The sequence below is a fragment of the Hyla sarda genome, chromosome 9 (assembly GCF_029499605.1).
Source record: "Hyla sarda isolate aHylSar1 chromosome 9, aHylSar1.hap1, whole genome shotgun sequence".
Taxonomy (NCBI): domain Eukaryota; kingdom Metazoa; phylum Chordata; class Amphibia; order Anura; family Hylidae; genus Hyla; species Hyla sarda.
Window position 1 is genome coordinate 42,318,885 of NC_079197.1, and position 12,477 is coordinate 42,331,361.

At 39.3% G+C, this 12,477-nt stretch overlaps 1 protein-coding gene across 3 annotated transcripts in view; it reads left to right on the forward strand.

The window, feature by feature from the left end:
• The window catches only part of LOC130290247 (uncharacterized), a 66,968-nt gene extending 56,605 nt beyond the window's left edge, over positions 1–10,363 (forward strand). For 2 of the 3 annotated variants that reach the window (XM_056537595.1, XM_056537596.1), the window contains 3 exons: positions 895–975; positions 8,854–8,976; positions 9,964–10,363. In XM_056537595.1, coding sequence (XP_056393570.1) covers positions 895–975; positions 8,854–8,976; positions 9,964–10,038 — 279 coding nt within the window. In that variant the 3' untranslated portion in view covers positions 10,039–10,363. The remainder of the gene's footprint in view (positions 1–894; positions 976–8,853; positions 8,977–9,963) is intronic. The other variant, XM_056537597.1, reaches the window with a different exon arrangement.
• The last annotated feature ends 2,114 nt before the right edge of the window (positions 10,364–12,477 follow it).

The following is a 12,477-nucleotide window of genomic DNA, read 5'->3' on the forward strand; positions in this document are numbered from 1 at the left end:
TCATTAGGGTTCTAGTTTGAACTTGATGGACTCTGGTCTTTTTTCAACCTTATGAACTATGTTACTATGTTACTGTCTGAGACTATCCAATCAAAGCTGACAGAGGCCGAATTTGAAGGGGCACACCCACAACTGGTAACACCTAATTGGCTATTTAGTTTTTTATTTCTAATAATAATAACAACAGAAGAATGGCCACAACACAGAGCTGTAAAAAAAAGAAAAAAGCTCAAGAACTGCTGTTTCATGGCAAATAAAAGTATTTACTAATACTAAGCAGGTGGTAATGATTAATATGTTGTAAGTCTCCTCAACTTTTTCACTCAACAGTTGACACATCATAAAGACTTGTCAGTGGTTTTGATCAGTGGGGTTGGGGAGCCGAGACACCCCCATCAATTGCTAAAAGGACAGACGAGAAGCTTCCGCTTATTGCTGCCTCTCCTTGCTAGCTGTAGACTGGCTTATATACTTTCTATCAATCAATCTGTTGAATGTATGACTCAAAGAATTTATGCTTTTTAGTGGGCGAAAAGAAGACCTACATAGAAAGAAAAAGATGCCTGTTCTAAAGTGACCATTTAATATTTGTTATTATATCGCAATATAAAATATCTACAATTGACACCACTCAAGAAGTCTCAGAGTGTTCTAATGGCACAATTTGTTGTCAAAAATAATATAGTTTTTATTTTAAATTTATGGGACTGTGCTGCAAGATGGCTTTGTCTGGATTCTGAAAGAATAAATACAATCATTGCTGTAGCTACGATAATAGCAAACAGACTGTTAAAAGTTGAAATGACACATTTTTGCCTCAAAATACAATGCAAATGTATTATTAATATATGAAAAGAAGTCCAACATTCAGCTAAAATGTTTTCACTATTACAGGTGGGGCCAATAGCTGTTCGATCATTGCCAAAGGGAACACACATTCATCCCGGTCAAATGTTCCCAAAAATGCAAAACAAGGTACAGTTATTGTTAAAAACCTTCTACTTAATTAGTCCATAATGAATGTTTAATTTCACTTTAAAGGGGAACTTGGGTGAAAAAAAAGTAGAAAACAAATGTTTCAAATCAACTGGTGCCAGAAAGTTAAACAAATTTGTAAATTACTTCTATTAAAAAATCTTAACCCTTCCAGTACTTATCAGCTGCTTTATACTACAGAGACAATGGTGCAGTTCTTTCCAGTCTGACAACAGTGCTCTCTGCTGACACCTCTGTCCGTGTCAGGAACTGTCCAAATTAGAAGCTAACCCCCATAGAAAACCTCTCCTGCTCTGAACAGTTCCTGACACGGACAGAGGTGTCAGTAGAGAGCACTGTTGTCAGACTGGAAAGAACTTCACAAATTTCTCTGTCGTATACAGTATCTGTAGTATACAGCAGCTGATAAGTACTGGAAGGGTTAACATTTTTAAATAGAAGTAATTTACAAACTTTCTAGAGCCAGTTGATTTCAAAACCTTCTTTTTCCACTGTTCCCCTTTAAGTTTATCTGTCACCTAGCTAAAATTTTTACATTTCAAAATTTGCTAAATCCCAACTGTGCCCCTTTTCCTTTCTATCTCCAAGGCTAGAATTTTAAGATTTTTTTTGCCACACTATAAATAAATATGTGTAAATGTAACAGGTGACGGGTATGGACCCACTGCATCCCCTAACAGATTTGGCTTTGTGCCACTCTCAAGGATGATGTCTAAGTAGCCCACCTGGTTTTCACCATTTAACCCATGTACAGGGATCTGGAATTTTCTACAGATGGCTACCAGGTCACTACCTCAATGTGGGTGGTGGCTGACCCAGCAAACCAGGAGACTCCCAAATCAAAGCATCAGACAGGGACAATTCCATGTACATGCCAAGGTGTAGGGCTGGCAGACGAGATGCATCATCATTAACAGGTAAACAGGGCATTGGACACATCACAGGTTCATGATAAACATACACAGGAGAGGCAATATAAAAGTAGTTAGTAAACAGGCTGCCATCATACCCTGAAACATCCACATGCAAAGATATACCTTTAATAGAACACCATAGAACCTTTGCTCGGGTACAGTGGAGCAGGTATGGCTGCTTGATATAATAGGTAATGGCATGTGATTGAAAGGGAAGAATTTGGATGCACTTGCTGGCCATTTATGAATCAGGAAGGAGCAGGAGCACACACTATGGGTGGAGCCAGAATATAGCAGAGATAGGATATGATGCAGATCGGGTGACAGGAGCATGCACCAGGTAGCATGGATTAAAAGTAACATGGGGACCATACATGGTTTAAAAAGTAGTATGCAGAAAGGAGCTGACTGCTGACCTTACAACAAGTACACTACACTAACTCAAATACATTCATCCTTCATTTGTGAATATTCAGAAACATGTGTAGCCTAGGAACTTTGTATGACAGGCACAGGATGCTGCAATTATCCTTCCAGCTTTCTGAAATCTGATACCCTCAAATAAGAATAAAAAACAAATAAAATATCATAAGCATACATAATGTTACAAGATTAAGCTCATAACAAATACAGCACTAGACTAAAGCTCATAACATACTGCAAATACAGTACCAGAACTAACCTCAGTACATGCTAAATACAGCAAGTTAATGCAGTGTCTCAGTACAACTGTTCCAGCTACCATCCTGAGAAAGTTGTTAAGTCAAAAGTTTTTTTTTTATGCACAGAGGTAAAAAAAATAATGAACACAGAACAATTATACTTTGGTCACATGATCATCCCAGCCAGTGGCTGATCAAAAAGTCTCCAGTCTATCTTTGGAAAAGAGGCAGACCGAAACCGGTTAGAACCAATCTAGGCCTGACATTGGGCAAACTTACATCTCCATGCTGAAAAGTGTGTATGTGGTGTCCCAGTACTGTATATCATACGTTACCTTGTGGTGAGGTCCCCAAAGACAGAGTCCCTAGGAACAGTGGGGGGTCCTCTACCTTAGCTAGCCCCTCGTCACCCCTTAGTTAGCTAATATTTATGTAAATAAAACATGTAAATATGTCTATTAAAGATTCCTACCTTGTTCGTGTCGCAGGACCTGCAGGTCATGTGACTTAGTTCAGAACTCTATGATTTGCTGAAGGACCTTTGGTGGTTCTCATGTCACGTGTTCACCCACAATGCAATGTAACGGTGAGTGACAGTTGTTATGGACCAATCCAAAGCGGCCAACCCCTGCCCATATAAGGGAGCGGCCGCCATTATTCTCTCTCTTGGGTTGCTGACTCTGGATGAGGTAGGATCTCTGCAGCTTACAAAGACAAGAACTAGGCCCAAAGCTTTGCGGCCGCGGCCTATGCTAGAGACTATTAGATTTTACAATTCCCCGTCATCTCTGCAAGATCACTGGACCTAAACGCACCCCTATATCCAGCAGATCTATGCTACAGAATCTATGAGAAGCTACATTAAACTTATCTGATCCCAACCAACTGTCAATCGCTGCTCAGTTATAAATGGACTTTGTTATCTGGACTGTTATTGATATTGCCTGCTTCAGAAATTCTTCAGTAAAAGTTCCTGCAAGTTTTAAGTTCAACTGTGGCTGTGGACAATCTAATTATTACGCACGCACCTATCGCTTTTTGGAAGGGTGGCGATAGGCCCAGCAAAATTACAGAAATTAACCCTCACCCTGGGGTCACGAGTGACAAGGGTTAACAGCGCCCTTTCAGTATCTAGAACAGCAACACCCCAACTAACCTACACCCCACAAGGCTTTTCCATACAGTTCCTCACCACATGTATTTTTCCTAGTACCCCTATTGCTAGGCAAACCTACACCTAGGCCACATGTTTTTAACCTAGATACAATCTGTCTACAATCAAGTCACTGTTCCTGATCAAGTTCCTGTCCATGCTGTGAGGATATGGTTCTACAAGAGTCCACTCTCCAAAAGGAAAAACTTTGTCTTTGTTAGACAGGAAAAACCCAACAAGAGGCAATAATGAATACACCAGTTTTGGCTTACGGTTGGAGTGAGTGCTGCCTCGTCAAGAAGACTTCTCTATATACGTACTTACAGGAATTGTGTCACAGAACTACCACTAAGTAAGTAAAGAGAAGTCTACATTTTTTACTTTGCACCTATCATGATGGGGGGTTGCCAGGGAGAGTAAGAACTAAGCTGTCCCTAAACACACTATCCCTGCCTACTTGCCCATTTACCCTAAACGGTGGATCGACAACTTGGAACTGGTCCCTCCCTGCACTTAAGTGCAGTGGCCATAAAAACAAATAATATACACAATCAGTCACAGGCCAGAAACAGAAACGGAATAACTACCAAAAACCAGACATAATATAATTATACAAACAGGGTAGAATATAGTGTACTAACAAACAGTTTATAAACCGGAATCCAGATAAATGGCAGACATGATAAAATGAACAAGTCTAGGTATGGAACAGGTACACAGAAGAATCCAGGAGATGCAGGGGATGGACGGAACAACTGAATGAAAAACACTAAACTGATGTGGAACATAGGACGCTGTTCACACTGGGACACAGAACAGAAACAAACTGAACACCCCACTCCACAAAAGGAGTAGACAGCATATTAAAGCCAAATAGACTACAAGCCAGCGGGCACACTCCACCATGTGATCAGGAAAACAGGATGCTGACCTAGTAGGAAACATATATATATAAAACATAGAACACAAGACTAGAACCGGATGAGTCTGAATAGACTCCAGGATACCAAACAGGAATTATAACATACAGAGCACAGGAAACAAGCAAGATTAACACAGTCTGAACACAGACTAAGCAGAACAGACATACATCATTCTAAAAACTGACAGATGGAACACAGACTAAAATCTACAATAAACAAGACTATTTAACCATGGCTAAAAGTCAGATAATATCATAAGATAAATACAAGGTGTATGTTCAAGCAGACATGGAAGTGTATTGCACAAATACCAAGCCCAGAAAGCAGGAGAACTCTGGTTTAAATAACCCCACCTGAGTTCTCATAGGTTGAGATCATTAACTATTCCCTATGCAGGGAGAATAGCAAACTGTTCAGAACATCCTAGTGTGTGAATACACACCTAAACAGAAAAATACAAAAACAAATAATCAGACATTACAGCACCACTGTAAGCCATCCAGTTAAGATCCTCAACAGTAGTTTCAGTAATATTCGAACGAGAACTTGAGAACCAGTAAATATTTGCATCTGCATATACATCTAAATTAGTAATTACAAGTATACATGCTAAGAAGCATCTCAAAAGGATTCCTAAATTCAGTAAAGCTTATGTAAAGCATCGGTTGAAGGGACAGTGACCAAATATCTATTCTTCTGGCTAAAAAGCTGTACCATTCCAACTGTACCAAAGCAACTGCATTTTATTTGAGTTGATTTAAAAGTTTGAGTAAAGTTTTCAAAGTTGTTTCACAGAATTCAAGTGTCCAGGTGTCTAATTCCTTCACTTTGCACAGAGAACCAGCTTCCTTGACAAAACAATTGTTGTGGAGTCACAGAGGAAAATTTGGTTAGTTAACATCTTGAATGTGAAACATATTTACTACACACAACATAACCCTCCCGTAGCCACAACAATACCATAAACACAACACCAGAACTACTTTTAGAACATAAATACAGCTTTAGAACTAACCTAGTAGCATAAATAGAGCACTAGAACTAACCCCACAGCTTAAATGGAACCTCAAAATTAAGCTTTGATTTTCCCTTGGACCCACTCCTTCATCTACTTTCTATCTTATCTCTTGGCACCTGGTTTGACTTATCTACAGCGTTATGTTTGTCATCTTTTTGTGTGCCACAATATACAGTATTTTTGCACTGATCTCTAAGCATCGAATTCTATGACAACAGGACCTGAGGGTAGAGCTGTCAATCCTACCTCAGTTTCACCAAACTTCAGCTGCTCACAATGTAAACATAAGCTAACAGCACAGCAGTGTCCAGTGAAGAATATTATTTAGTTGCACATTTTCTCTGTATTTTAATATAGCATTTTTATATACTGTATTTTTCGGACGATAAGGCGCACTTAAAATCCTTAAATTAGGTGCGCCTAATGTATGGCTGTGTTTTCTGACCTAGAACTGATATGTGGTACACGGCGATCAAAAATCTGTCAAAATGTTTTAGCACGGCCAGCATGTTGTACTACCTGGCTGAAAGCGTTGAGTTTGAAATCCGCTTCGTAAGCATGTCTCTTAACAGGATCCATTTTTGGGGCAGCGGGTATAGAAAACGAATGAATGCACACACCTCCTGACTACGATGGCCGTAATGCTCAATCCAAGCAGTGCAGCTTCGTAGCTTTGGTACGCCTTATAACCCAGTGAGCCTTATGTATGAAAATAAACCTGTTAGCAGTCGATCATTGATAGTGCACCTTATAACCCGGTGCACCTTATGGTCCAAAAAATATGGTATATATTATATTTCTGAACAATTTTTTTTTTTTCAAGGTATGAAAATGTAATTCTCTTTCTGATACCTGGGGGGGTTGGGCATGATTTTGGTGTTAATCTGTTCCAGGAGACTTACTTTCTTGTATTTTTTTTTTCTTTTCACTATTGATGCTGTCACTGGGATGTTTATATTTGCCTTATATTTCTGCTTCATACGATGTACACCCTGAAGTTTTGTTGAGGGTGTACATCTTGTTTTTTTTGTTTCTCCCCTCCACCTATGTTATGGTAAGAAAAACTGTAATAAAACTTTGAATAAGAAAATGTAATACTCTTATTTTGATTCACAACAAACATCACCTATCAACTGTGAGGACTACACAGTTTGAATGATGTGGTGGTCATACATGCACCTTTCCACTTTATTCATTACTATGGATCTGACATAGACAGCGAGCACTGTACTTGCCTCTTTTTTTGGGTCATTAGACATTGAATGGAGCGGCAGGAGACATGTGTGATGACCACTTTCAAACTTCTCCTCACAGTTGTGTGTGGAGAAGAAATGGTGGGCTTGGGACTCCCTTCTAGTGATTGGTGGTAGTTCCAGCCATAATGGTTGCACATGTTCACCAAGAAGGCGAAGGGAAGGGGACTATATTTCTGCATACGCAGAAATGCTAATTTGTTCTAATAATGTATCAACGCCTCTTTTAAAGCCCTCACCCCTCCTGCCATGACCAGCTCCTTAGGTAGACTGCTCAATAACAGTTTGTGTCATGCATATACAGTATGGCCTGTCCTGTGATTTCTGTAGGTGATAAATAATTTTGCAGGATAACCTCTTTTTCGGCATCTCATGACTTCAAATGACAAAATGTCATGCACAGGTTTTATGATTGGTTCTAATGTTTCCTATAATCTTTTCATTTTTGGACATTAATACTAAGAAAGGTTCTAAACATGCTTTTGAAGTAATATTTTTGGATCCATCATTTAGCTAATCTGTATCCTCTGTCTCTTTTTCTTTAAAGGGCTAGTGTGCTTCAAAGTAGCTTGAAATACTTTAAAGTAGGTTAAAATAAGCTTCAAAGCTCATTCAACTAGTAATATTTCCTTTTAAAAAGGCAACTGGAAGACTAAAACAGAAGATTGGGCTTCATCTAAATGATAGTCCAGAGAGAAGGCGAGAAAAGTAGGGAAAACAGTCAGGTGCTGAAGGCACCCTAAATTTTCTAAGTTGCCTAGTCTAAGTCTCAGATAGTAGAAGAGTGAAATGTGGTGGATAGCAATTGGCTATATTTCATAAGAGCCATAGAGGAAATTCTCAACCAAGGCTACCCGATGTCAGAATGTCATGTTGGGATGAGGGGAAAAATAATCATTTAATAATCTCTCAGTTCCAATTTTCTATGGTTAAAAAAGCTACTGTGTTAGACCTTATCCTTAAAGGGGTACTCCACTGGAAAACATCTTATCCCCCAGCGATGGGACCCCTGCGATCTCCGGGCTGGCAGCAACGGCGTCCGGAACAGGGAAGCTTGCAGCTTCCACGTTGGTGATGTCACGCCCCACCCCCTCCATTTCTGTTTATGAGAGGGGGCGTAACAGCATAGCCGTCACACCTCCTCCCATAGACGTGAATGGAGTGGGCATGGCAGCTGGCATCGCCAGTCATCGGGCACAGAGTGGGGTTTGCTCTGTGCACCGAATGACAGGGGTGCCGCAGTGGAGATCGTGGGAGTCCCCAGCGGCAGGACCCCCGCAATCTAATATCTTATGCCCTATCCTTTGGATAGAGGATAAGATGTTTTCAGGGGAGTACCCCTTTAAAGAAAAAACTAGTCCCCAAATGTTAGTCAAAAGGCTAGTTACATCTCCCTGTTACATTTCACATATATGTTTTATTATACTTAAACATTATAAAAACTTATTTGTTGACAGATGCTGCTATCCATCACTTATATTACATACATGATAAAAAAAAATCTATTGCAATATAGTGTGGTTGACTGCGTTTTTGCATACTGCAACATTTAAACAGCAACGGGATTCTGCTGCACTGTTCACTTGGCAGAATTTCTGCGCCAGATGTTTCTGCCTGCGTAAATTCCAATTCTGGCGTCCGCAGAAATATTAGACATGTCTTTGCTTTCTGCAAATTCCACAAGTAAATGGATTGTCGTCTTTGAGAAATGGATTGTCGTCCGAGCAGTCCTAGCATTCGATGGATCGGGCAAATGTGTGGAATGTCCACACTTGTTTTCCATGTGGACATTCCACACATTTTCCACTGAGTAAACTCGGTCACACAGTGCAACAGAGACGAAAACGCAGTGTGAAACCAGCCTTAGGTATGAGCTTTACATCACTTGTGTTTATGTTGCTAGAAGTTTTATACATTTGCACATTCTTTTCCAGGTCAGCGCAATCCTCCTTGATGACAAAAATAATGATGACAATGAGTTTACTGTTGTAGACTGTATGAAGATTAAAACGGGAACCATTGATTTTGTCAAGGTTGGAAGTGTATCTAAAACAAAGGTAACATTACGGGGGGGGGGCTCATTCAAGTAAAAAAAAATACTTGTTTAAAGGGGTATCCAGAGGATAGGGGATAAGATGTCTGATCACGGGGGGCCCACTGCTGAAACCCCCGCGATCTCCCTGCAGCACCCGCATTCTATGCTGGTGCTGAATCTCCAGTTTCGAAAATCTCCGGATTTTCTGGAACTGGGGACGTGACGTCACGCCACACCCCTCCATTCATGTCTATGACATTGCTTGTGAATTGTGGTTTAACAGAATAATTTTAAGAAACAAAATAACAGAACTTAATATTTATTTGCACAACCTTTTGATGCAGTCACTGCTATCCATCGATTTCTGTAACTCTCAATGAGAAAGAAAAATTAATTATGTCTGTTGACTCAAACTTTAAGTTTATTTCAAGCTTGGGCAATACTAACGATGCATAAATGTTATGAATGCCAAAATGGCCAATTTAGGGTATCTTTACACATGTAGGCTTTGCTGCAAAATTTCTGACCGAAAACCTGATGTTGCATGTGTATGGATTCTTAAAAACATGTTTAGAATTTTCTACGACAAACCTGCCATATGTGAGCATCCCAGTAATACTATGACTGGTTTACTATAAAGCAGCTGGATTACATTTTTAGATCTTCTAAATACAGGTCATATGGAGGTGGAGTGCAATGTTATTTCCACAACATCTTTGTTTTTTAAATACATTTATTGGGTATATAAGGGGAGATTTATCAAAACCTTTCCGGAGCAAAAGTTGCCCACAGCAACCAATCAGATTGCTTCTTTCATTTTTGAAAAGGCCTGTGTAAAATGAAAGAAGCAATCTGATTGGTTGCTATGGGCAACTCAGCAACTTTTCCTCTGGACAGGTTTTGATTAATCTCCCCCTATATAGACCCTGATTATGAACCAATTAACATGACACATGATAGCAAAAAGTAGCTTTATACCAGTAACCAATGGGCTTTCTTTGTACTATAGGTCTTGGACATTTTACACGCAGTCATGTCAAGAAGAGACAGCTGCCTTAACACTCTCCATTCATTCCATTTATGAGATGACACGACACAAGACTTTCATTCTGTCCGAAGAGAACTTAATGGGGACAACTTCTTGCACTTTGTTGCGACATCTGTTTCATGAACATCTTGGTTATACATTTTCTGGTCATGATTTTGCAAAGAAACATTTCAATTTTAATACTTGTAAAACCAACATATTTTTGTATTGTATATCAAGGGGTCATGAAATGCACTTTAGATTGGTTAAGACATATATTTTGACAAGTTTCAAACAATCAAGAAATAAAAATGTAAATAAGCTATAAAATTGCAAAGCTCAGTGGTAATCTATAATAACAGTAATAACTTTCCCTCCTATAAATCTTTACTACAACCAATGTAATCGCTGTCCTGATTAAATCTGCCACTAAAACTACAAATCTAAAACTACAAAACTAACACTACCAAGGGATTTCCAGGACATAAATGATAAAACTCTACTCTGTAGCATTACTTATTTGGCTGTTGCAGTTGTAACTCAAATATATTCTATAACTTTGACATACAAAATGACTTGTTGATGGGCAACTTAAACATCAGCCCTGTAAGACGATAACAACGTTTTTACAGATTTATGTAGCACCTATATCTTCCATATGAAAAAAGATTATTAGAGAGCAATAGAGAAGACGATTGTTTATCAAGACCAGTGCCAAATCTGCTTCAATTCCACATCAATATGGAGTGGATTTTAAGAGTACCTTTGACTTTGATGGGCAATTCCACACGCAATTTATGTCAAATGTTGACAATTCAGTTCTTTAAGAGAATTTCAAGTTCAAGTCTGAAAATTCAATAAGTTAAAAATCACATATGCACACAAATGGGGTTACTAATATTACAAGAACATGTACCAATTATAAAAACAGGCATCAGAGAATAACATGTCCTATAAAACTTAGCTTTTATTACATCTTTTATTAAAAAGAACATTCTAAACGAAGAAGAAAAAAGAAAGAAAAGAAAAAATATATAGTGTTGTGGAAGCTCTTTTCATGTACTCTAGGAACAATGAGGGTATCAATGTAGTACTTGGTTGATACCTTACCTACTGCTCCCAGTCAATCTTTAGAATAGCTAATGTAGAGGCATATACAGCAAAATCCTTACTTAAAGGTCCCTATGTTTGACCCTAACCATTCCTTAGAAACCTGCTTAAAACACAAGATGGCTGCCCTAATAAGGGTGATCCGACTTCTGGAACCACCTGTCTGTCCTTTAACTACAGGAGCTCTAATTTATGAGACCTAAGGCCGACATTAATTTTGGCAAAAATAACAACCACCAGATACCCGGCTCCAACAAAACCTGGCCAGGTTTCTGATGCAATTCCATTGCATTGAAGGGATATTTTCCCTGGTCAGCCATCTCCCTGATTCCATCTTTGTGCTATACCTGGGCACAGATGAGGGTAACAGTCCAAGGGCACATAGTAGATATCTATAAAATATCTGAATATGACAGCCTAGGACTGGCACTGTGATTGTAATCTGCATGGTTTATGTTCTCATGTGGATTCATAGAATATTAGAGTGTGTCACAGGTTTGCAGTAGGGGACGTAACATCTAGTCTCCGGTTCTTATGATGAATAATCCATGGCTCAAATACAGGCATTATCCCTGGACAGTGTGTGATCTTCACTAGGATCTACGTGTGTTAATGAAGGTCATCATGGAGCGAACAACACATTAGTTACATCTCAGCTTGTGTCCTGATATCCTTTACACGTTTGATTCCACATAATAATATTGTGGACTAGTACTGGTGTCCACTCCCTAATTTAGACAACTCCCAAAGAGCATAAGGCAAATAGTAAGGGGGAGAAATTATTGAGGTGCTAATAAAACATAGCTTTTAATGTATAGATTAAAACACACTGATTAAACAAAATGATGAATAAATAGGTGACAGGGCAAAAATGTCAGCCCTGTAACTAAAGATAGACACAAGCAAGGCTGTTAAAATTGCATATGTAGAGATTGCCCCACATATGCAAAAGCCTAATTAAATTGTATGCTGGTAATGAATAATTAAATAGAATTACTAGCTCTGCCCAACGTGTTTCAGCACATTGTTACATGTGACCTCATCAGGGGCTGACAGGCATAAAGAAATACAGTCATTACATTACTCTATACAGCATATAGATGACAGGACCCAGACGCAACCTGCAAGGAAACACATAGAAACAATGGTCCTCAGTATACATATAGTTGCCGTAAAAAATAGGGTACCTGTAAAGCAAAAGAGATAGTTACTCACAGTTCTGGCGTCTATCTGGGATAAATCCTGGCGATGTGTGTGTAACCCGCAGTTGCGGGGAGCCAAGCATACAAGCCGGCTGCTAGCACACATGTCAGAGGAGAATGGTGTCTGACGACTTATCTGCTTCCGGTCTAGGTGGGCGTGGCTCGGCTAACGACGCCGCCTCCA